Source organism: Aquila chrysaetos, chromosome 3, assembly GCF_900496995.4.
Source record: "Aquila chrysaetos chrysaetos chromosome 3, bAquChr1.4, whole genome shotgun sequence".
Taxonomy (NCBI): domain Eukaryota; kingdom Metazoa; phylum Chordata; class Aves; order Accipitriformes; family Accipitridae; genus Aquila; species Aquila chrysaetos.
Genome location: NC_044006.1, coordinates 76,285,997 through 76,312,251, shown reverse-complemented (window position 1 = coordinate 76,312,251; position 26,255 = coordinate 76,285,997). Strand labels below are relative to the sequence as shown.

The window sequence follows — 26,255 nt, the reverse complement described above, 5'->3', positions numbered from 1 at the left end:
TCTGTTGCTTGATCTCTCAAAAGACTGGCAGAGCTTTTCACCCAAATCACCTTTTTTTGACCAAGAGATCTGGAGACCCTTGGAGTGGGTGGCCTGTTACTTAAGAGTCCACAGAAGATGGCTAAGAAAAGCAAGCTGGTTGTGAATATTCACATTACATATATATAGGGCTTCCTAGCTCAAAAACAGATTATTAAACCTTGGCTTAACGTTAGGTCATTGCCATAGATGTAGGAAGCGAGGGGTTTTGGTTAGCAGCCCAAGAAAATTAAGCTGCCTTATGGCTGAAACATCCCTGCCTGTTCCATTCACACCAGAATAAATTTTGGGCTGAAGTAGACCCAATGCATCCATTTCAGTAGACAGGAGGTATCCGCAAACGATGGTAAAAGTCAGTGCAGTAAATCAAATTAAATCTTTCTCTTCTTTCTCTGCATCAGGTTTTATTGCTTTTGTTATTCTTTCTGCTGTGAGAGATGATCTTTGAGAGAGAATTTTTCTTTCTCTCAAAGTGTATACAAATGCCAGGACGTACACTGGCATTTTTCCTGTACCTTTGAGCGACTCATCAGTCTGTACCTCCTTAATTTTACTGAGATCTAGCTGAAACATGTCAAGGAGCCATGAGGATTTTTTCCCATGCAAAGTAGTTTCTTTGCAAAAAAAAAAAAAAAATCCAGTTGTTCCGTTGCAGCAGAAATTGCTGTTTCATTTTTAAAAATAGTTTTATAAGCAGCAAAAAAAGTCTGAGCTTCTGTCTCATGGCAGTCTTGCAAGAGTTCAGCTCTAAATAAGAGATGACTTCCCTTTTGGTTGGGGTGTTCCCCATGGCCTTCCTCCATGTGGATTCTCTGTTGTCTAATAACAGGTCATCTTTTGCTGCAGCCCTTCCAAAACAGAGGGAAAGAGAAGTTAAGGAGGTCTCTGCCCTCTGCTGCTTTCCATTTTTTTTCTAAACAGAAAAATATAGACCTGAAAAGCTTCAGTGTATTTTTGGAGGAAAGTTCTTCTTCCCTGACCACCTCTCATGTTCCTTTCCCATAGATGTTTGGACCAAGGTCCAGAGAAATATTCTCCTTAGCCCTAAGTCCATCCTGTGTACAGAAATGGTCCTCAAAGAGGGTATAAAATGTATTCATATCTATGTATGACTTTGGAACAGTTGATTCAGTATTGATCAGTCCTTGAGCCTTTCAGAGGGATTGAATGAGATGAGTCTTGTGACATTTCAGACCAAAGGAGGAGCAGATTCTGTGATGAGTGGTTGATATGAAAGGAAGCACAACCATAATTTACTGCAAAGTACTTAAATGGTATTTTGATGGATAGTGCAACTAGATGAAAAGCTCTTTCGGGTTTGGGACCTTTTTCTTTTTTTTTTCAGTTCAGTGGTTCAAAATGGAAGCGTCTTTTTCATGGTTGGAAAAACAAGCATTTGATCAGAAATTCTTTTTCTACAGAAATCAAAATACTTCACTTGAGTTTTGAGGTTCTGAGTATTTTAAGATAAACACAAAACATTTTTACACAAAGTAAAATTGTATGCAAAACCACCTTCTATAAAACTGTATTTTTACAACGGTCAGAAAAACTAAACTTATTCTGAGTGCTTGGCAAATGTGGCAAACTACATAGATATGTGAAAAATACTCAGAAGATTTCAGGGTGATTTTTTATATATATATATATATATATGTATATATATATATGCATTTTTATGGGAAATAGATTCATGTAAAAAAAAATGTGCCCAGTCCTAATTGGCAGTATCAGCAGAGTAGATAAACTAGTGTAGGAGTTTGTTCTTCCTCAAATGATCAGGGTTTGGACACAGTGACAATGAGAAACTGCAAAATTCCTGATGCAACTGGAACTGTGCTCTGCGTCTAAAAAGGAAACAGTCCCTGAGATTGCTCAATCAAAACCTCTAATTTAGTATCGATAATTTAAAAAAAGCACACAGAAGCGTAACAGAAAGTTCCTTACTGACTGTCTTAGTGCAATAAAAGCCCTTAAACACATGCTCAGTTTTAAATATTGATTACAGTGTTAACTTGAAGCACAGACTGAAGTGCTTTTCTAAATCAGGGCTTCCTGCATTTTCCTTAACAGTATTTTATGACCAGAACAAAAAGCAGTTGTAGGATTCATTAGAGGGAGAAGGGAAAAGAAAAAAAGAGAGAGAGAGTGCAAAAGGAAGGAAAAACAAAGAGGAGGAAACTTTATGGCTCCGTAAACAGCTGTAAGCAATGTCTCTGGTCGGGTCAGACCGGTCTGAGTTGACAAGGCAGTGTCTCCAATTATATAGCATGCTGTAGCCTGTAAAAATGAAATCAATTTGTTATTTTTCTGGGAGAACATTATAGCGTGAGTTCACACATTTGGTGAGCCTGATGACTCAGTGAAAGCCAAAGAAGGAACTCGCAGACGTGTGTGTGTGTGTGTGCGCGCGCGCGCACAACTGAGTGAGGGTATGTGTGTGTGTTTAGCATGACCAAATGCATATTCAAAATACATTCTTGGAGGAAAGGGCAAGAAATATAAGTAACTTGCTGCATTAGAACAGCGGACAGTGAAAATCGTGTTGCTCTTATAGGGTTACCTAAACACCACAATGACGGAGCTTTCCATCCATGGTTCTCATTTCAAAATTGGCTTCATCACTAAGGAGTTTCAGGATAAAATTCCCCCAAGCACTTAAGCACTTAAGCAATTTAGAAGTCCAAATCCAATCTTCACAAGGATCTGAGGTCTTTGAGCCCAGTCCTCCAAGGTATTTAGCACTGACATAGCCCAGACCAGACCTCAGTTCAGGGGGATGAGCATTAATGAGAGGTTTGAAACCACAATACCTAATTTATATTGCTGATCATTTAAAAAAGATTCAAGTTGGGATGCTTTGGGGATGGGGGGAACTAGGAGGGTGAAGACTAGCCACACTCCTAATTATTATTGAAATTCATAGTAGGAGTCTAAATATCTTTAAATACTGTAGGCATTTTTCACTGCCTAATACGTTGCCTTCTCTCTTCCCTCCATTCCCCTGACTTAGCACACCAGATCCAGAAATTTGATCTATTTTCATCTAAAACTTGATTCCAATGCCCAAGATATAGAAGCATTACACTGGGTAGAAAGAGGCAGGTTCTCTCACAGGCCAGCCAGTCGTTGCATCGCAAACACACATACATACATACTTTCCATTTGTCATGAAACCCTGATGGGATTAGGCTGGGAGAAGTCAGAAGTAAGGCAGCAAAGGTGTTTACATGAAACTTGAAATTACTCTTCTTTCATTTGCAAGTAACTGTTGTTCCTCGTCCCAGGTAAATTTATCCATCAGCAATATCATTAGATGAGTTCATTATAACCACGAGATTTACAGCTCTCATAAACTGCAGTGTAGGTGGCAGATTAAAATGTTAAGGCTTATACATCTCTAATACCCTGTGCTGCGATCCTGGCAAATCTTATAAGATAAATGGAGCTGGATGGAGGCAGATCTCAGCACGAGACCTCCAGGGAGAAGCCCCAGCTGTAGGATGTGGTATGGAAACAACTTCAGGGTCAGCGTGTCCTGGAGCCAGGCTTGAAAACATGGTTTGAGGGGCCATTATTCTGCTGGATGGGTTGTTTTTCAGATGACATGTATAACAGAGGCGTTAATTGCCCAGGGTAATTAAAGAGTTCCTGAGACTTTTTGCAAGGCACCGGGTTGTTAATACTCATATTCTCTCCTCTTCTATTCTGTTTCCATAGATCCTAAGGGAAGACAAAGTCAAAGAAACATCTCTTGCACTTAGAGTGGAAGGTGCTGAGTGTTGTGGTGTGCCTTAGTTCCTGTGGGAATTCACTGTCCTGGCCAAACCTCAACTCAGATAATTACACTCTGCTTTCTTAGCATCAACTCAAAGTTGCCATTGAGTATGTTATTTTCCAAATCCAGACCCAAGCTACTATTGGGTGTTATAAATAAGCTGCCACGGTCCACGTTAGAGATAGCTGCCGTCTATCTCTCAGCAAAAACTTTCCTTGCTGCCATCTTTTACCAGCCCCCCGGGAATTTCTGAGATTCAGCAAAAAAGGGTGAGATTCCTGGTCCCTACCTTTAGCTTGCTAAAAACAAGGTGTCTAGTTTATGCTCATCACTTTTCCACAGCCAGTGCCGCCTCCTAGGCAACTCCAGTGATTCAGCCCACCTATCTGAGACACCTATCTTAGGATGGGCCGAGTTGCCCTCTGGAGATGCTGATCTTGCTCCACGGACTCTAGTAGACAGCTAACTTGGCCGAGATGCCTAACTTTTAAATGGTCAAAGTCGGGTGAGATGAGTCCCACGCTTAGAGATCCTCTGATGAAAGGTGCTAGAGAAATACAATGCTGCATCATCATCACCATCATTATTATTAATGCAGGGCAAGGGTGAGGGAATTATTCATGGGAGAAAAGTTACCTCCATGCCTGCGTGTTTGCAGGATCAGACCCAGCCACAAAATTATGTACATACTTTCTGGGCTAGAAGAGAAAAAGAATTTAAATATAGCTCTCGTGCTCTACTTTAGGATGAAATAAGAGATATCTAACAGGAGAAGTGGAAAGAACAGTTAATCCAGTGGGTTTCAGTCTTTTTTTTTTCCCAGATTGGAAGAAAAAAATTCTGGAAGGATAGACACCTGCGCAGTGAATTTGATCTGTCTAACAACAGGCTTAGATTTCTTAGTTCTTTTTGTGAATCTCTTAGGAATAGTCTGTCGATAGCCAGATGCTCAGAGATGAAAAGTTGAAGACTCCACAGCAATCAGTGCTACAGACACTCATAATTTCCGAATTAAAATATGTCACTTCTGTAATTAGTGTTAGACTGCTTAGGCCTAGGTTTGATTAGTACTGGGCAATACACAACCAAAAAACCCACCCTCAAACTGAAAAAATATTTTCATGATAATCAGTTACTTGATTCATGTCTTCTAGAGCTAAATCTATTGCTTTGCTGATCTATGTTAAGGTGGTTTTCAAATTTTCAACTAAAACATTGATTAAAAATTTCATTATTGTCCACATTTTGTAATTGCTTGGGTTTGGGACAGTCTTAATGTCATAGAAGAAAAATCACTTCGATCCAGCAGGGACATTAGTTAGCAGAATGATTTCCTTTTCCATTTAAAATGATGGGGTTTGGCAAGTTCCATTTCCTTTGTTTCCATTCTAAAACTTCTCCAGGTTTTATTTTCATTTGCTTAGGAAAACAGAAAAATAATCACAACGTATGCTAGAATATTGGTGTTTTTCTGTGAAAAAGAATGCCATTAAATGAATGTAGATTTATTGATTTTTCTGCCTGTCCACCCACCTGGCCTCTGGTGGTTCAACTCTACAGAAGAGTTTCATGGAGATTGGGAACTGATGTGTGCTATAGGAGTATAAAAGACACAGTAGGCTCAGCTACATCTCCTACGCCTGGTCCCTAGCTCTGGTTGAGATGTTCTAGAGTATCCTTCCCAGCTCCCAGTTGTCCTTGTCAAGCGGGCACCATAGCTCTTCAGTCATGTATGCCAGCCCTGTGGTGAGGGTTTGTGGGTACTGAATCAAGGCTGACTTACCGATCCTATCCCATGAGTCTCTTGAACGTTCAGGTGCCATTGGCTATTCACAGCAGTCTCCAAGTTTTGGAAACTTCACAGCCTCCTAGTAGCTCAGTTCTGCCCAAATGTGTTTTCAGGCATCCTCAGATGCATGGAGCTCATGCTGCTCGACCTTAGCAGCTCAGGGGGGATTATGGGTAGGGCACCCAAGAGGGCCTAAGTCTGATGCTGTAGGATGGAATAAGGGCTGCCCACTCATCACTTGCACGCAGCTTCCCTTTGAGACCTTCTGGCCTAGTACGAGGAGATGTGAGACAACCCTTGCTGGGTTTTCCTTATAGCCTGACAGGACCTATGAAGACTTCTCTAGCCACCTTCTTCATTTCCATATCTTAGTGTCATAATACCAAGGCTGTGTTCTGCGCGTGCATCTTTTTTAGATAGGCAGCTCTGCACAACTTGTACCCTTCTTCATAGTGTGACTGAGATTCATCTTCAAAGAGTTAAATGTGGCACCATCAAGAGGCAAAGAAAATGAGTGAGAAAGGAAAAGAGAGTGAGGTGAGCCTCTGGAGATCTGAACAGATTATGAGAAAGGATTTGGAGGAGGTGTGACATCCTCCTGTTAGGGGATCCCATGCAAAGGGAGCAGCATGGAAGGAAACCTAGGGCACCTGCAAGTGAACATAAATCCCCTCTATTATAAGCAGGTGGACATCCTTTGACTTAACTTCTGCAGCAGGACTGACTGCCACCTTGCATCTGTGTAAGACAAAGGGAGCAAAGTCACTGCTATTGCTCAGTTCTCAATATTCAGTGGCAACTTAAGCGCTCTCTGGGTCTTATCCTGGGTCATTAGACAAGTGACACTCTTGCTGTACAACACTAATAAATGCAGTTATTTTACCTGTGTTGGGGACCCCAGAAGGACGTCCGCTGAGGAAGTTCTCAGCCGCACTTGGAGCCAGCAAAAGGCCTCTCCAAGATCAATAGCAAAATAGAGCTCCTACAGGGTTCAAGAATAACAGAATTCAGGAAGAAGCAAGTAGGTGTACGTGCCTCTACATGCTGCTACTGATGTGTCAAGGACTTTTGACAGCCATACTGAGAAGGTAGGGACCTTGAAAAGTCAGTAGAGTGGTGCTGTACAGCGAGGTCATCCAAAACTGAAGCCTTCTCTTTCTCTGAAAAAGCTATGAGCATATATTTCCTGCATATTTCTTCCTCATAAGCTGGCTGGGGTGTCCATTCCAAGAGGGAGGGTACATGTAATTTTTTAAGAGGGTGGCCAGGTACTTATTTACAACGGCTCTGCTGAAGGAGCAGATAGATTGAGATAAGGGAAATGAAGAGCTCTCTAGGTGTGTTGGCAAAGAAAAAATTCTCACTGAAGGTTGAATTAAACACTTCAGGGCATGCAAGGCTTAAAGATAAGCCAAGAACTTTGGCTGTGGACATACAGAACAGTGTTTTCATGGCTCCTCCTGAGCTAATGGGAAGAAAAAGCTAATTGGTTTGAAAAGAACAGCTCTTTGACCCTTTCCCTTGGTTCAAACTTGAGTTGTACCTGTTCTGGGGATGAGTGTTTTTGTAAATTCGAGTGCTTCATGAATTCTCCAGTGAAAAAGAAGAGGTTGGGGTCAATACATCCAGGAAGTATTGGTGCTTAAGAAATTTGAAGATGATGCCTGGTTAGACCACAATAGATGACACTTGGCCCATTTCTTGACGCCGCATTTCCAAAATAACCCACATGCAGAAGACAGTTTAGAAGCAGATCACAGAAGAGTGGAAAATGCAAAATACAGGTTTAATCATTGGAAACAGTGAGGAAAATGAATTATAGGAGCTACTAGTGAATTGAGTAACACTGAAATGAGATTCTGATCTTTATAGACTTTCCCAATGTTTTCTACAGGTTTTGGTTGTTGGGTTTGTTGGTGGTTTTTTGGGGGGAGGGAAGCGTTGGAAGGTTCATATCTCATGATCAATAAAAATGACAGGAAGCTGAAATAACTTGGTTCTCCTAAAGATAAATTGACTTTAGAGAGAAGGACAAGACCAAAAGAGGGTGCTCTGATAGATGTTACCACACTCCAGAGTCTGCAAGTGAACTAGGAAGAGGACTGTGCTTAGCTATGTTTAACAGCAGAGGCACTGTTTGTGGCAAGCTGTTTTGAGATTCCACCCTGTATCTTCAGCTGAAAGTCAAGTGACTACACACTCCTCCATAAAATGCCAAATTTGCATTACACTGTCTCAGTGCCTGATGACGCCTTGAGAACAAGACTCTTGCTGGAGATTGTCTTTTGCAGATTAAACTTTCCAGACTGTAACATAGATCAAAGCAAGGTGTGACTGTTTCCCTACTGTATTGAGAAGGGAGCAGTGTGAAAAGCAATTAAAAGTATTTCTACATGTTTTTTGTTGTTTTTTTTTTTTTTTTTTAATCTTAGATTATCTTCCCAGCAACGGAAACGAATAGTTGAGGGCACCAACCTATAAAGTCCTTTTCCTATTTTCACTCTACCACTGTAGTAACCAGCAAAAAACAGAGACGGGCATGAGTTTGGCTGTTCACATAAATCAAAAGTTTATGAGACTGGAATCCTAAAGCTTCATCCAAGTCCTATTTAAATAGCTCAAGAAAGTCCTCCTGGCTTCACATGATGGATGGAGCCTACAGCAGGTTGATTCTTTCTCAGTGGACACTTTGTCTTTGGTGGGAACTAGATGGGACACTTTTGAAAGCTTTGGGAAGGATGCTAGTGACTCTAGTTGACGTGGGAACAAGCTCTACAGATGTTTCCACCAAAGTTAACTTTAGACACTGCAAGTAGCCATCCTGGAGTCCTTGTATAGTCAGTGACTGAACTATTAGTCTCTGAAAGATGAGTCAGATCAACTAAGTTAGTGCTTTTCTCTGGAGGCTTCAATGAAGACATCTGTTTCTACTCATTGTTTATAGAGAAAAAGACCACCTAGCTCCTGAGCCTAAAGTTAGCATCTGTGAATACCTCCTAGCTCCCAGTCCTCAGGGGGTTGAATGGGTTGAGATTTGGAGATGTAGCACCCTAAGACTCTGCATTCCCAACACGGCCACAGGGGCAACACACTCAACAAGCCCTCTGAAGGCTGAAACGATGTTTTAGGTGTCTTTAGTCCAGAAACTGTGATCCAGTGTTTTGTATATAACTTAACAATGAAACAAAAACGTACATAGTGCAGTCAAAATCAAAACACCCTTTGGCTTGGCATGGGCTCTATTTCACAGGTGCTTTTCTGCCACTAGTTGTTCCCTGGATTAATCTAAAGCTCAGGAAAACCCACATCAAGCCACTCAGATAGGGCAAACAAGTTAACTGGGTCCTTTCCTTGGTCTCCTGTGGGTTCCTGTAAGCTCCTGCAGGAACTTGCCTCCTTCCTACAGCTGAGGTCTTTGCATGGGCTTCAACACAATATTTAGCTTTCCTGGGTGGGAGTTCTTCAGGGAACTTAGCCATCCCAACTGTTAGGTATCATGGCATGATTCATGTGGAGACTTTTACAGCCCAGACATATCCCACTCAACCAGTCACTCAGGCTGTCTTGATAGCCTAGCCAATACAGTCAATGGAGGCAAGGCCATGATTCACCTCATCCCAAAGCAGACGTCTAAAATGGGCAGATAAATTGTGCCCTAGAGGTACCTGTTTCTCTCCACTGACTGATTACAAAAGCAGGCTGGGGTGAGTAGATCAGCTGGAGATGTCCATGTTGCAGACGTCAGAAGGTAGGTGAGATGGACACAGTTCCTGGTCAATGTCAGCTCCCTTCCTCCCTCTTTTAGTGCAACGGAAGAGAGAGGCCCTTCCGGAGGGCAGTTCATCTACCTCCCTAGGGTAGGATGAATTGTCTTCTAAAGTTAAGTGAGATTTGTCTTCTAATGTTAAGTGAGATTTATCTTCTCCCCAAATTGCAGCTGAGGTAGAAAGAGGCATCTAAGACTAGGAAATTAGCTGAAAATCCTTTTCTTTCCCAGGCAACTCCTACCTTGTCCACCTAAAGTTCATTTACTGGAGGGCACATTCTCAGGTGAGCTGATTATCTAGTTTCTAGAGTCCTACCTAGAGTCATTTGGGATCCAGAAATGGATGTCCCTATGTCTCACTTGCCTGGAAAGGACTGATTTGTAAAGCCTAGTCTATGCACAGTTAGCAAAGCCACTGAGATGTGGTACCTGACCATCTGAATGTCCATCTCCTTTTCACTTCTGTCCCCTCTTGACCAGGTACCCGCCAGGAAGGGAGCTAACTGGCTGCAAGGACCCTTCTCCCATAAAAAAGACAGACACTTTAGAACATTTTTTATCTAGCCTAGAGAAGTGCTAAAGTCAAGCTAATTTTCTTGTTAACTCCAGCAATGATAGAATTCTTGTACTTTTTTTTAGTCAGAGCAAAAGAGTGAAGGCATATTCCCTGACTGCCCTGTTGATAATTCAAACACACCAGGCTGTTCCCAAATGAAAACCACATAGTAAAAATGAATGTAAACAGAAATACACACTGCCTAGGCAGGTTTCTGTTTGTCATTAATTCTGAGCAGAAAAGTCAATCAAGAGATTTAATTAGAAGAAAAGGAAATTATACTCTAAAAATCCCTTCAGTTTTAGTAATCAAGGTTATTATTAGAAGCACCAGTAAAAACACTAAAAATCTATCTAATTAGCTGCATATCTGCTGATCTCTCTGCATAGCTGACTTGTTTGTCTCTAAGGCTTCAACCAACATATTGGTTCATGGACACTCCTTGCAACAGACTTCCATTTGGCTGAGCGCAGAATTTGCACTCAAGTTTTGTTGGGGTTTTTTTGGTTTGTGTTTTTTTGTTTTTAATTCACTCTCCTCACTTTAACAAAAGCAATTCACAGATTGATTGTCAAAGCAGACTTTCCACATCCTTATGACAATACAGCAAAGCTGGCATTATTTTGTGAAAATACAGCCCTACTTTTGAAAATTCCCAAATTGAAACTGGTGTGAAAGTAAAGTGAAAATGTGCTAAACTAATATCCGGAAGGACACTGACAACCATTTTAACAATTCCTTTTTAAAACACTTCAACCTGATTAGAAAGCACCAGTATTAAGCTTTGCAAAGCACATGCTTAGATTAAGCAGGTATGGAAATGCTTTGTAAACAGTAGAAAATCTTTTCTAGACCATACTTCCAGGGTTGTTACCAACATGCCAGGCATGGCTCCCAACTTGCATGCACCTTTGCATGAATGTTTCTAGTAACATGAGTACAGTTGTTCACACAGGAGAACAGTGTTGGTATTAGACCCATATTAAGCCATAGGAGAGTTTTTCCCCGAGTCGTTTGTATTCTAGCAGGGCTACATTTCCATCCCTTTCCTCTATAGCACAGGAAATTTAACTGTTTATGGTAGTGAGTTTATATAGCACTCCTGCAGCATTTAGCTCAGAGTTGGGTTTTTTAAGTTCTCAAGGTCCAAACTGCTTGAGTTGTTAGGGTAAGTTCCAGTTGGTAAAGTTCAAATATATAGAGCACACTGTTGAATTGTATGACGGTTGTCAATTTTTGGTGTTCCCCATCCAAAGACTTGGCGCGTGGTGTCTTCTACTGTTGGCGTTATTAATTTGTGTAGCTCTGAAAGTGCTTTTGACTGTCTAATCCCTGGGCTCCCTCAGCTGCCAAGATTTCCTATAAAACCTACCTGCCCTTGTATAGGTGTCCTTGGCTTTCAAAGAAAGAAATATGGGTTTGACCCTCTGGTTGCAAAGGAAACTAGCTGTATGAGCTGAGCATCTTTGGGAAGAAGCGGCACAATGATGGATTAAGGCTTTGAGAGGATGAAGAAAAGGGAAGGAAGATATTAAAGGTAGAGTTGCTTGCCTTGTTGGGCCTGTAGGGAACTTCAGGAGAGAGACGATGCTGTTTTGGGGAGGGATGACAGCAGAAAGGATGTTTTCTGGTGAGGGGAATGCAGAAGAACTGAAGATGTTCATTTTCTGTCCCCTTTCTGTTGAATCAAGTACAAAGGTGAAATCCAGCCTGACAGAATCTCTTTTTCCATGTTTTTCTTCCAGGTCCTTGGCAATTGGTCACCAGTATTCCTCCCTGGGGACTCAGCCCATCCTATGCGGGAGCATCCCAGGACTGGTACCCAAGCAGCTACGCTTCTGTCGGAACTATGTGGAGATCATGCCCAGCGTAGCAGAAGGGGTAAAGATTGGGATCCAGGAATGCCAACACCAATTTCGAGGGAGGAGGTGGAACTGCACGACTGTCAATGACAGCTTAGCCATCTTTGGACCAGTGCTAGATAAAGGTGAGTGCAGTGCTGCGGGTTTGGTGACAGCAACATCCATGGTGGAGTAGCAGCAAAGATCTTGAGAAACCTACTGTGAACTCCTTCGCTTCTGATAAAATGTCATGTAAAATGGGCTGCTGGAGACTTGAGCTTGATAAAGGAGACATGCGACACAGGCAGGGAAAATTTTGTTGGCCCAGGACCCCATCCAAGCAGTTCAAACCTGACCCAGAAGGTCTTTTGTAGAGACAAGAAGATAATTAAGCTTTCTCATAGGAATAGCAAGTACATGTGTGCCTCCCCAATGTAAGTTGAGTGGTTACCCACCACCTCCATTTTACAGCCAACATCCAGTCACAGGTAACCATAATTTCTACCTCAAACCTCTACTGGGATTGTATAGGTGACCCAGAGAACTTGGAAGTGCCCCACTTGGCAATGTGCAGAGAGTAAGGTCATCCCTGACCCTGCTTGGAGCAGGAGGTTGGAGTAGAGACCTCCCAGGGTCCCTTTCAACATGAATTATCCTATGATCCTATGCCCCTTGGAAGGAACACAAAGGATTATTGTGTTTTCAGTGGTCAGGCTGGACGTCTGGCTCCTTTTCTGACCCCGTGGCATTTCATGACACATTTTCAGCTCCCTCAACGATTGCAGAGGGGAATTGATGGGCTGTTGGGGATAGTTCCTAGGGGCTGGACTTAGATAACATCAGTTTTGATACCTTAATGGGATACAATGAAGATCAAAGGCCTGAGGAAATCGCCATCAGTTAATGGTTCTGCTTTCACTGGTTATGAATGTGGCAAATTAAGACAGGGTGCTAATTCAGGCAACTAATTCTGACACAGCACCCATTGATATAAGTCAGAGCTCCTAGAAATGTTTTGCCCTAAGTTGTTGAATGTAGTGGGATTTAAGCATCTAGCTAAGTCTGAGTATCTGGTCTTTTCCCCTATAAGTTGGCAGGAGCTTATTTTAGCCCATAAGAACTGTTTTATCCTTCTTTGCCCTTGTAGTATGCCTTTTAAAGTCCAGCCTTCTCCTGCTGATCTCAGTGAGTCTGGGTCAAGCTCTGCCTTTTCCTTTAGCACAAAGGGGTTCATCCAAGAGGCAGACTCACTTTGCATTTGATTCCTGCCCAGATGGTAAGTCCAGGTGCCCTGTGCAGAGCTGTGCAGGAGTATTGCTGTTTTCTCTTAGGAGAGCATCAGCAGAAGAGGCTTGGGAATCCTCTTTTCTTTCTTTCTTTCTTTCTTTCTTTCTTTCTTTCTTTCTTTCTTTCTTTTTCTTTCTTTCTTCTTTTCTTTCTTTCTCTTTCTTTCTTTCTTTCTTTCTTTCTTTCTTTCTTTCTTTCTTTCTTTTTTTGGTTTTGCAAGAGTAACAGTTACAGGTTCCTGATAGTCTGAGAGTTGGAATTACTTTGTCTGGAACAGTGGAGTAGCACCGTTTGACCTCGTATGAGAGAGGAGGGAGCATCTGGGATAGTTTCAAGGAATCTCCTGAGTTGGTGTATGTAGCTGATCTACACCCACCTTGGGGCACGTTCTTCCAGTGCTTGCCATCTGGAGATCAGGGGTTTGTTTGTTTTTCCCCTGCTGCATTACTCAGAAGATACTTGGGCATTTCCTTTTGTGTGAATTTTGAAAAATAGGGCAGCCAAGAGAAAGCAAAGCCTTGATTTGTATCATGGCAGGGCCTCCACCAGCGAGAACAGGCTTTTTACATGCACCCAGCAGGAGAATGGTGGTTTCAGCTGGTGGGGTTATCCTGTTCGAGCTGGGGAGCTGAGGCACCGTATTAATGCTAGTGTCACTATTTGGGTTTAGCAGTGAGAGATTATCCCAAAACAATTACACCTGTAAGATCTGCAGTGTGGGGCACTTAAGCTTATATCAAAGTGTCATACCACGATGTTTTGCATGCAATTAAAGCACCCTTTCTGCGTACATCACTCCTGGGAGACTGTAGCAGTCGAATTAGGCCAGCACAGCCAAACCGAGTATTTTTCCCATAGACACAAGCCCAACGTGACCTGCCCAAGATCATTCACTGGGAACAGGCAGTAAGGGAACCAGATAACACAATTTCTTTGCCTTGTCATGAGGCTGGATGTCCTCAAGGACACATGGAGTACCTCGTGCTCCCAGATGGTCTTGGATTAGATGCTCCACATCTCCTGTAGCAATTATACCCCGTACATGAGGAAAGCGATCCTCACCTCCTTGCTGACCAAAGGAACCCCGATCCCACAAGCTGCCAAACACTCTTATCTCCCAGCGATGTCGACACGAAGGGTCTGTCCCTGCTTGAGACTGCAGGCTTTCGGTAGCCGGGCTCAGGGAGGGAAAGAAGGCTGGGACGATTTCATAACTGAAGAATGTTGTTCCTTGAGGGAGAATCAAACCACCCTTCAGTTTTGCTTCACCTACAGCAGGAGGGGGGAGAAAAAAAACAGCTCAGTCGCATTCTTGTGCGGCAGATCCCCCAGGGTAGGAACATATTTGAGCTCCTACCCAGAAAGACAGAAGGAGAAAAGGAGAGAAAGAAAGCAAGCAAGCAAAACTCCGGTTTGTAGCTTGGATTTTAAGTCACCCAAGATCTAACTGCAGCTTCTCATTTGAGTCAGTAGAGACCCCAGTCTCCCTCAGCACAAACCAGCATAGTCACTTAAGTAACTCCCTTTTACCTTGCACTACTATCTGCAATTCTTTCTTTCATTGAAAAGGACCGATTTTAATGCCTTCAGGAAACACATTCTAGGCCCAAATCTCACTGAGGCTGCCTCACTGTCTGGGCTGCCCTTGCTGCTTCGGTATCTCATTGCTAATTCAGGGCTAGGCTTGAGCTGTGATTCAGCAGTGCCAAAGTGTCACCAGACTTTGGTCCTGTTAAGAGCCATATTCTGATATCTCATCTAAAACCGGACTCTTTTTCCCCATCAGCCTGTTTATGGAAAGAAATCCCACATGTTTTATCTACAACTATATTTACGTATATTTTCTTTTAACATTTCCATAGCCAGGCCTAATGAATCACGTATTAATCAGCACCGGTACTCATGAACTCGGCTACAAGAGAATGGTGATGTTCTGGGGATCCAGACCTGCTGTTACTTGGAGGCAATACATGACAGGCTTGGCCGTATGTCCTTCGAGCTCTTCATATGTCACTCAGGACCTATGAGCAGCAGAAATTCCCCATCCTATCCAGCTATTTGATTACTGTTTTTCAGGCTGTGGAATAAATGTTCCCCGTTCAAACGGAACAGTCACATTCCTTGCTATGCTGTGCTACCTGATTGGGGAACAATTCAGGCATTAGCAGGAGGTGGAATTGCTACGGGGCTGTTGGAAGAGGGGTTTTCTCCTCCTTTGTGGTCTTGGGAGCATAGGAGCAGCTGTGCAGCTCCGTGGAGAAACGTTCAGCTAGGTGCCACTGTTGGATCTTTCTTGCAAAGCACTAGGAAATAGGTGTCTCAGGTACCCTAGACTACTGGGAATGCAAAGAACAGGATGCCTATATAGGAAAAGAAGTGGGCCTGATCTCTTTCCTTCTACCTAAACCCAGCTTTCTGTTTATCAGTCATATATAAGAGGCTACCACTCATGTAATTTCTAGTCTCCCAGAAGTTCAAATCTCAACTACTGGACAGTGGAAAGAACCCCTCACTTGAACTTTTCTAACAGAGTAATTTCTAGAGGAAATAATTTGCTCTCGTTTGTTTCTTCACCTGTATTGTGTGAAGCTGTGGAGCAGAACATGGCCATAGCCACACGATCTTAAGTGATCACCTTAGCCACAGCTCATGCCCAGCCACTTACCTGAGAGGTTTGACAGTTTGTAAGTCAGTTGCTGCATCTTTCAGTTTCCCAAGGACAAGGGAAGATTTTTGAGTTGCCTTTAAAAATATCCAGGATAAAACTTTGGAGGCTGTAGTAGAGGGACATGCCGTCACTGACAACAGAAAGTGAATGGTGCAACCTAACAAGCGTTTTCCATCTCAAACTTAAGTGCCATTTATTGGGAATTGTGTCTTTCAACCTGGTTTTAGCTTTTGTGGACTGAAGACGCTGTTCATGTTTAAGTTGTGGTGCATTTGATAGTCTTTTAACGCCGTGCGAGCTCTTTTTGAAACTCCTCAGAAGGGCAGAAATATGAACCAATCTCAAGAGAAGTAATACAATAAAAGCTTATCAAGGCCCTGTCTCTTTAAAGGACCCCAGCACATAATTAAGTCAAAATAAAACTTTCCTCCCTCTCCTCCCCCATTCAATAAAAGTAAATTACCTCAAACTATTTAAGCCCCCAGTTCGTTTAAATTTAAAAAGGGAGCCCTTGTCTATCTATTTCTTTCACTCACTCCCACCTCCTTCTGCTAAAGACTGGCTGGGGCTTTAAACCTGCCAGCTGGACTGAGAAATGGTTAATAGTTATTGTGGAGGAGCAGCTTTTAATGAACTATTGAAGAATGATACATTGATGGAGTAATGGGAGTTTAAGTCGCTCTGTAATGAAACAGGTTCTCAGCGCGGACCCATTGTGGTGTAAATACGGCACGTCTCTCCCACTGTTTGGTCAGGACTAAATAGCAGATGCCAGAGGGGGGTCAGCTTATGGGGTCTCCGCTTTAGTTAATCAATCTGATTGGATTAGGGTCACTGCGATCCCTAATAATGTCAAAGGTTACGCCAAACTGGATTAAATGCTTTGTTGGGGAGGGCTCAGATTCTTTCAGCTTTCGCCGATGGGGCTTGTTTATTAGAGTTTAACACTCATGCAACCTTGGGAAGCCGCACCGTCCCTTTTTGTACGTCGGGGCGTTTGCCGGCGCGCGAGGGGGTTTGAACGAGCTGGGGCGGGTGCGCGCGCGTCCCGTTGCTTTGTCAAGTGTCTGCGCCCGTCGGATGTGCCCTCTGAGGACATATATCAAATTCCCCACCGGACAAATGAGAGCCTAATGGGTGATGCGGAGGCTCGGGGGCATAAATTCATTCCGGAAATAATCGTTGGCTGTCGCCCCTGCTAGAAGGCAAATGACGAGAGCCACAGAAGCGGTGGAGTGATCCACTGTTCGTGCCCCCCTGAGTTAACCGCGTTCCTGTCCAGCAAAGAGATGTCCTTTTTGATACAGCTCCTGTTTGTGCAGTTCCATTTGTGCAGAATGAGCATGGAATGAAATACGGAGTATTCGAGACCACATGATTGCTTCATTATTAAACTGGGTAGATGTCTTGCCTTCCAGCACTTCCAACTCAAATCAAGGTGGGATGGGATGGGGTCTTCCTGTCATCTTATCCAGGGAGACCATGAAGCCTAAAGAATTTCTATTACCTTCCCTCATGATGTTCCTGCAGATGACACTGTCTTATAGACTTGGCAGAGTGTTCTTCAGAAAATGATACCAAATAATCTCTTTGAAGGCTACTTGGCAATGGAAAGGGGCAGCAGTAACAGTGTGTTCTTGGCAGAGATATGAGATCCCTGGATCTCAAATGCCTTTTTCTCTCCCACAGTATTGCACACACTGCATGTTTATAGCCTGTCAGGACTGTCAGATCATCCAAGCAGACTTCTTGCATGATGCAGACTGGAGAATTTTATCTCAAGACTTCTGGAATAAAACCAAAATCTGGATTTGACTATGACATCTGTTCCCAGAGGACATCTTGCCTTGACATACCACCAAAAGATAGACAATCTATCTACCTCCCCTTTTACAAGTCTCATTTCTAATACGACATGGCTATGGTGTTGACAACTAGCCACTGTATTTTTCTTTGCTACATTCAGAGTAACTCTTCTAGAACAGAGCATTTTCTTTGCTAATTACATCTTATAAAATTGAGGCCTGCAGAAGAGCAGTGGGTCAGCAAAATTTTGGGTCTATTATGTCAGACAGCAAGACAGGTTGAGGGAGTTCCATTTGATGCTGGGGTCCTCTGGGGCATGATTCATCTGATGTATTCTAGACAGTTAGGATTAAATTATTCACACCCTGAAGTTTCTACATCTCTCCATCAATCACTGAGGGAATCCAGGGAGACCGGCTCTTGATGAGAAGATTCCTGCTCCCAGGGACCTCATGAAGGGCAGAGCAGGCATTTGCCTAGCTCATGAGAGATGTGGGATTCAAGTCACATCCAGTTTCATATGGGATGCTGCGCGCTGTTACCGTTGCAGCTAGGCTTATTTTGGATTAGGTTTATTTTGCAGCTAGGCTTATTTTGGACTTTAGATGATCTGGGCATAAGCCGCATGTCTTGCCTTTCTCAAGAAAGCCAAAATGTAGCTGTGTTCATGGGTTGACTGTTTTGTCCCTGTTACTACTGTGGATGAGAAAGCTCATCTTGTGTCTAGTGAAATCCATGTGAGTTTTTCCCTGGGTATAGCAAGAACAGAACAAGACTTTAAAATTCAGTTATAATATCTCAGAGACACAAGTCTCCTCCGTATTTTTTTCTTGCTGTGTCGTAACAATATCGTTCCACAGGCTCTCTGATAGGCCTGATCTCATCTACCAAAGTTAGATGTCAAAATCTGAGCTAGTCACCCCAGGCTCCCTTTGTAGTCAGTGGAGAGCAATCGGCATCTCCAGAGAGCAATTCATCTGACCTATCTTAGACACCTATCTCAGGATAACATGAATCATACCAAGATGTTTATTTCTCTCCATTGACTATAGAGGGAGCCTAGGGCTACGGGCTCAGACTTCCATGTGTACTTCGTAGAGGTCCAGCTTGGGGGCAAATAGTTCCCACCCCCCCATCTTTCTCCTGTTAGAAAGCAGTCCTGACATCCAGCCTCTGTCGGAGAGGCCATTTTACTAATGCAAGAGCATCTCACTGGAAAGGATCTCCTGGACCACTGAATTCAAGCTGTCCCTTGCTATTTCAGGCATAATACCATCTCATAATGTCTTGCATGATTTAAAATTAATATGTTTAGCAGACCTCATCATATTTTCCTGATGGCATTCTGGCATCTCAGTTGTCTCTGTGCCAAATGCTTTCCCCCCTTTCCCTGCCCTAGATCAGACTTCTCCACTTCTGCAATAAAGTAAGGCATGAGCAGAAAGCCACAAGATACCGATCCATCCAGGAGGTTAGTTACATGTAGGAGGTACTCTCTGCTCTCTCATGAAACTCTTCCCAAGAGGATCTGATTTCCAACCACACCCCGTCTACCTCTCCGCTAATGGCAATTTGGGCAGCTGCCCTGGTATCAACAACGGAGATCTACAAACTCTACCCTGTAACTATGGGGAAGGAAACTGGAAGGATCAGGATTGAAAATGTGACTATGCAAGCTCCACTCAGCCGTCAAGATGCATAAATACTGTAGGCCAGAGATTTGCCAGTGCTGCTGAGAAAAAGACTGGCAGATCCTGGCTCAAGACAGAAGCATCAGTTGTGTTTAGTGTCAATGGAAACGGAGCTTGGAGCTGGGGATTGCTGCAGGGGATGAGACAGTCATAAGTACCAGCATATTGCTCCACTGCCTGAGTCCCCGCTCCAGCCCACAGGTACAGAACAGCCCATATTCACAGTTGCAGCATTTCTGAACTGGCTTTTAAGTAGCAGCAGCTACACATGCTTTTATGCAGCAGCATCAGAGAGGAAATGCAGTTTGGGGATGTCTAGAGGAGCTGTAGCCACATCTCTGGTTTGTAGCCCACACCAGTACTGGGAGATTAGCAGCTTCCACTGAGCTTTGGCAAGAGCTGCAAGTTGCAATGGCAGCAGAGATGCTGAGGAAACTTGCCAACGTGTTAGTCCCTCAGCCTTTGGGAGCAGGATACCAATGAGGTGGTAGAGGAGCTCCTTCTCTTCCTGCTGGAGCTGCTGGTGGGGCCAGGTCACCATCAGAAGGGGTCACTCCAGCCTCTTGTGACCTCAGAGATGTTCAAGGGCAAGCACTGGGCAGCCCTCTGGGATAGCACCCAGAAGACTATGGTTAGCATTGCATCTTGCTGCATTTGCCCCTCCAGCCCCAAGACAACCGGAGGCTGTGCGTGCCCTGGGTTTGGTGGGCTCAAGTGTTTTCTGGGTTTCTTAGTGAGAGGCTCCGACCTCATCACCTCTCCACCTGTAAAGCGATCGCGGGATAAAGATCTGGCTCTTGCGCATCTGTGCAGTTCGCCGGAGACGAGGCGGCCCGTGTAAAACAGCCGTACGCAGCCAACACCCAGACGCAGGCTGCAAACCCGGGAGAGCAGTGATGGTGAAAAAGAAATGGCAGCAACGCCAGGAGCCGATCCCGTTTGCTTTCTGGGCTCCCTCTACCTCCCGCTGCACCAACCCTCATCTGTCAACCCTGACATGGAGATTTTGCTGGCGACTAAAACATTAGACGGGGGATCAGGGAGGGGAGAAGGAACAAGACAGCCCGTGGCTACAAAACCGGTGGCGTCTCTCCCTGCGGCGGGAGGCGCTGGAAACTTCTGCCTCGGGCAGCGTGCACAATGCGACGGGCTGGCAGGGAGCGGGCTGCGTGGAGTTATAGATTTATTTCCTTCCCTCCCCCTCCCCTCCCCTTCTTCCCCTTTCCCTGCTGGGTACGTTGCATTCCCCAACTGGGCTCAGGCTGGTTGCAACAAGGAGCTCCCTCTGCCGCATCCCAGAGTTGCCAAGTCCAAGCGTGGGAGCTAGCCCTAGACAAAAGGGAACAGTAGAGGGAGCTGATTAGCATCCCTTTGTCCCGGGAGAATCCCAGCCCCAAATGGGCCCTTGGCACACAACAGGCTGCACAAACACACAAACACACACACACACACACACACACACACACACACACACACGCATGGACGGGAGCCAGGGAGGGAAACGGGGACGGCGGAGGCTTGGTCGCCTTCAATCGAGGCACTGGGGGGGAAGGGGGACACGGTGGGTTTCACCCCTAAGCACCGTTATGGGATGGGTCCTGAACCGGGGTGCCCCGTCCTAAGGTCCGCAAGGGTGGGTTTTGCCAGCTGAGGAGCTAGACATGTGTCTGCCCGCGCTCCTATGTACCGAACAGCCAAAACAAGCAAAGTCTTCTGACAAAGAGGGATCCAAGCCCGTGAATGTGGCTTTTCTTCCCTGTGAGATGTGTTATGAGCTGGCAGTGCTGAATAGACATGGGGATTTTAAGGCCAGAAGGGGCTGTGGGATCATCTGGTTGGATTCCTTTATAACAAGCAGAGAATTTCCTCCTATCCCTCCCCGAGCAGATATGACATGGCAGCAAGAGGAAAAACAGAGCATATAGATGCCCTGCATGCTTCTTTCTAGGCTATGGGCTTTCACGGCAGGGGAACAGGGCTGTCTCCTGCAGAGCAGACAGGGCAGACAGCCAAGGCACTTTTCGGCAGGAGATACGTTAACATGCTCCCTGCGAAGGTCTGCTGCAGGAGGAAGCGCGTGCCTTGATGGATCAACTTCTTTCATTCCTTGCTCTCTCAGCCCCATCTTTCAGGGAGCACCTCCTTCAAAGGAAGGAATCTCTGGTCATCCAAGAAGATCCATAGGCTTAACAAAGAGGCAGGGGTCAGCCACCAGGCGGGGGAATCGTTCAGAAAGGTTGTTATGACTGTATTTGGATTTCTGTTGTGCATGTGAACGATGTGCTCGTAGGAATGATTAGGGCAGAGCTGACAAGACTGAGCAATGAGGACAAAGCAGGAGTAAGAGGAAAGCAGGCTTTTGGGGGCTTCAAAGTCTCGGGAGATGCAAAGTCACAGAATCAGAGAGCTTCATGGGAGGCAGCTACCAGTATGTAGGGACTTCCACCGCTCCAGGGTAGGCAGAGGTGCTGCACAGAAGTGGCATTTTTTGGAAAAACAGCATGAGATGGGTGAAGCCAAGGTAGCCAAGGACTCTGTGAAGTAGACCCCAAGACATTAAGCAGAGAAGTGCACGGTGCACTGTCTCCTGCTCACCTTCAATGAGTTGCCATGGGTCACTGAGATGCTTCTGGAGATTGTTGCCTACAGCAGAACACGCTAAGATGGGCCCATAAAAGAGGGCTATAGATATGTCATGGTATGGATATGCTTTAGGGAAGGACTTAAAGGAAACTGTCATGGGTTTGTTTTGTTTTGGACAGGCTTTTTTAGGAAGTAGAAGGCAACATGGTGAACCTCAGGGAGGCTCTGGAGCTTTGGCTGCAGGTGACCCTAAAAACTGATGGCAAAGCACAGACAGAAAGCCAGAGAGCCCACCAGATCCTGGAAAACAAAGCCATCCACGTGGCCTGAGGTGGAACTCAAGAGTGGGTACAGGTCATGGGTGGAGGAATGGAGAGTGTCTTTCACTTTATTTCCTCTTGAATCATCTCACCCTTCCTAGAGAAGAAAAACAGTTTACAAAGCATACATGTTATCTGGCTGGCTTCTCCAGACCCAGCCTGGACCAGTGATGGGGAGCAAGGCAGAAAAGAGATGTTCTGGTTCTGACTCTGCTTTTCACTGTGATGGAGACAGTGGAGCAGGTCCTCCTTCCTCTGCATCTCCATTTCCCACGGAGTACACCACAGAAACGACTGGATACTTCAAAGAGAGTGATACCAAAGTAGGTCAGATGTAGGGCCCTGCAGCTCTTGCAACATATTTTAGGTAGTTTTATTGGCCTACTTATGACTGTTGCTCTCAAGTTTGATCGACAGGGCAGTAATGCTTCATGGAACACTTCCTGGTAGGCTGCAGTTCGTTGACTAAGCATCTGGCACAATTTCCTCTCCATTATTTCCAGGTGCTAAATCACATTAAATGATAGCTAATAATTATGGTTTACCCTTTCCTAATCATGCTACTTTCCCAGGGAAGCTGTTGCCACAGGGATGTTGTGGGAGTGTGAATGGGTGGGGAGGGCACAAGGAGATACTTCTGTTCACCCGGAGCCATAAAAAAGTTGGAGACCCCTTAGGCTAGGCACACAGGATCCAGCCTAGGAGATACTATATCTTGTAAAAAATGTATTTATTTATTTTCTGGGCCAGTTTGCCATCAGAAAAGGCAGCTGTATCGAAATGGAGATGTTTTGCAGGACCCCCTCAATTTCAAGGCAAAAATGCGCAGCTTTGGCTTTCTTGTTTTGTTTTGCGCATTTCAGATAGTTTCATCTGAGTGCTTGAAAAGAAGCCATTTTACTTCTTTTTATTTTGAACGTGAACTTATGTCAAAATAGAAAGTCATTAAACTATCAAAGCACACTTCTGTACCTTTAATGTTTTATAGAATATTGGAGTGTTTTGATATTACTGAAGCTGAATGATTTTATCTTGTCAAAGAAAAAATTCTGCTGTTTTTCCATCTGATTTTCAGCTCTTAAAAATAAAACAAAACAGAATTTCCCATAATATTGTAATTTGATTTTTTGGTCCTCCTTACTAGCCTTAGGCATGACATACTCTCCAAATTCCTTCATTCTGACAGGCTGCCTAAATCCAGATTAACTGAGAGTGAAGTATTAGCAGTGCTCTGCTAAGGACCCCTCTAAATTCATAAAGCAGCCTTACAGCTCTATAAAATGAGAGCTGCAACAGATAAGCCCCAAATCCATGACTCATTCTCCCCCGTTATAAACACTGAGTCCTGTCATGAAGATGCTCCAACAGGAAATTGCACAGATTCTTCTCAGAGAAGAAACAAAAGGTGGAAAAGTATTTTAGTGCTGTTGATTTTCATGGAGAAAGATGTTTCTGTTCATACAACATTTTCAGTCTGCTTTCCTAACTGAATTTCAGATATAGATGCCTTGGCAGATGAATTTGAAGACATAGATGTATCCTGAGAGAGATAGATGGGGGCTCTGTGGAGCTCAGCCGGTCTGTGTTAGATGTTCAGTCTGTGCCCAGCACAGCAGCACTCTGGTGAGATTTGTAATTGAAGTATCATCTGTGCCTAGCATCTGAAATGAGGAATATTCTCTGTATTTAGCTCGCCTGAGCACAGTGTCTTCTCAATCAGAAATTAATGTGCACTTCACTTGCACCTGAACACATCAGAGATGCCTTAGTGAGCTTCTGAAGGCAAGACCCTGGCAAATAATAGGTTTTGTAAAGTCCTGTTTATTGCTTTATTAATTATGATCCTGGTCCAAACACATTCCCATACCATGTCATTGATCCATGTGGACCAGGAAAGAGTTGAAGAGGATACAAATGTCTTATCATAAAATACTTTATACTTCCATTGAGCAAGACAATGGAGTCTTGCCGCCTTCTGTTGGTTCTCAAGAGGTCAGATGGACACTGAAGCTTTTGAACTTCTCAACCAGCAGAAAAGCTCCATCTTGGTTTTCAGTTCCATGTTTCCAATGTTTGTCCCAAGGCTTCGGTAAATATATCAAATAATCAATAATCAATTTGTAAGAATAATCAAATGCAAGAGTTATAAACTCTCCCTAAAACCTCCTCTCTTCACCAAAGCCACCAATGACCTTCAGAATATTCCTGTCCCATCAGTCATTAATACTTTTGTTCATTATTAATGTTAAGGCTACTGTGACTTCCCTGAAATCTTTAAATCAACCTGAGTTACTTCAGTGGTTTTTCAAAAAGAACAGAGAAGGAAAAGTGAAAAAGGTGTTTGTTTTGTGGGTTTGGTTGTTGAGTTTTTTTAAGGAATCCAAACATATCTCCATGTTTAACCTGACTTTTCATGTAGGTACTTTATAAATGCATGACACTTTGCTTGAACAGCCGTATTCACCATTACAACTCCGGCACAAGCCTCATACACTGGTGCTGGCTACAAGGTAATAGTTATTCAAAATCTGCAGAATTGGAAAGATGCAATTTAAAATATATATGTATCAGCATTATAGCTCTGCTGGAAAAGAGGCTGTAATCACTGGTGTTGCAACTCAGTGAGGTCACTGCGTCAGGCACTCTGAACTATTAACTACACCTATTTGCCTATTTTATGGGGTTGACCACTAACGTGGTTGACCAAAAGCTGAAAGTATATTAGGCTTTCCTAGCTAGGGCTGGGTATTCTGATATTTCAGAGGCTTGGAGCTGACTGCTAGTTTGTTAGTCCAGGGCTGCACCTTCTTTTGTGAGGTTTGTGCCTCCTGATGTTTTAGACTTTTCTTTGGTTCCACCAACCCTGCCAGAAGAAGAAGGGTGTTCTTCATTTAGAGTGGGCAACTGAGCCAGTTAGCCTAGCTTAAAATGACAGAAGAGCTAAGCTTAGTACTGATTGGGATCAGAGAGCTTGGGATGAACCTCAGTGTGGATCTTCTTCTCTCTGTGACCCACACGTGACGTACATCAGAAAGTCCGGGGTAGCGGTGTACCAGGACTACCTCAGAGGATGATGGTGGCTCCTCTGGAGCTGGCCTGGGCAAGCAAGCGATGTCCCAGAGTAATACAGCCCAGTGATACTAGGCTTCTAGCCCCCACACAGCATGGCCCTACTGCTAACCAACCACATGGCGTAGTCGGGGCAAGGAACCTTATGAAAAACTTTGGAGAGCCACATGTGATTCAGGAGCTGCTGGGGAGCCACTCCTGCCCTAACAGCTTGAACTTAGGCTACTCACCCAAGCCAATACCCAAACCTGCCTTGAACTTAAGCTACTCACCTGAACTGATACACAAACTGCCTTGCCTTAAGAACTGTTTTAACCCAACTTAGCTAACTGACATTAACTAGTCTGGGTGAAGCATGTGTCTTTTTTGTGTAGGGCTTACCAGCTGGGAACTCTTCATTTCTGTGCTTGATCTCTAAACAGCTCTGTGAGACTGTGTGAAACTGCAGATCATGGGCATTTTGCTTCTTAAGTTAAATATATTTACTCAACAGGACTTTGGGCTCCAGAGGCTGGCATGTTGCACTTAACATTAAAATAAGGGCAAACACAGGCCCTGAAATTTGAAGAATCCCTGCGGTTCCTCAGGAAACTCTCTCCTCTCTAAATGAGATGACATCTCCAGGGTGAAGTGGAAACTCATTTTCAGCTCTGCTTTGCTCAGCTCTGCTCAGCTCAGCTCTGCTCTCAGTTCCTGAACTCTCTGCAGGCTTCCACCAATCCCCCAAATTAGCACCGAAGTTCATGGTGATGCCCGTATCACCTATGCTTATCCAGAATAGAAGACCAAACATGCAGATTAGACGAAAAGCATGCCAAATCTTCACCATAGCCAAGAAACATAGCAGAAAAATTGTACGTATTCAAGAAAGCCAAGAGGATGGTGGGACCTGGGAGTGACTTAGGTGCAGGAGATAACATTTCTTACCAGCATTGGCATTGCTCCACTGCAGGATAGGATTGGGCAGTGTACGCGTGACCCAACTTGAACAGCTCCAACTGGCTGACTGCCTTCCATGCCAGGAGGTCCAGCAGTGTCCACAACACCTGAGCCCTATCGCTG

The 26,255-nt window shown here is 44.2% G+C and overlaps 1 protein-coding gene across 1 annotated transcript in view; it reads left to right on the top strand.

The window, feature by feature from the left end:
• WNT3A (Wnt family member 3A) overlaps window positions 1–26,255 on the top strand; it is an 87,469-nt gene that overhangs the window by 38,184 nt on the left and 23,030 nt on the right. Inside the window, exon 2 of the mRNA XM_030009238.2 lies at window positions 11,674–11,915. Coding sequence (XP_029865098.1) covers window positions 11,674–11,915 — 242 coding nt within the window. The remainder of the gene's footprint in view (window positions 1–11,673; window positions 11,916–26,255) is intronic.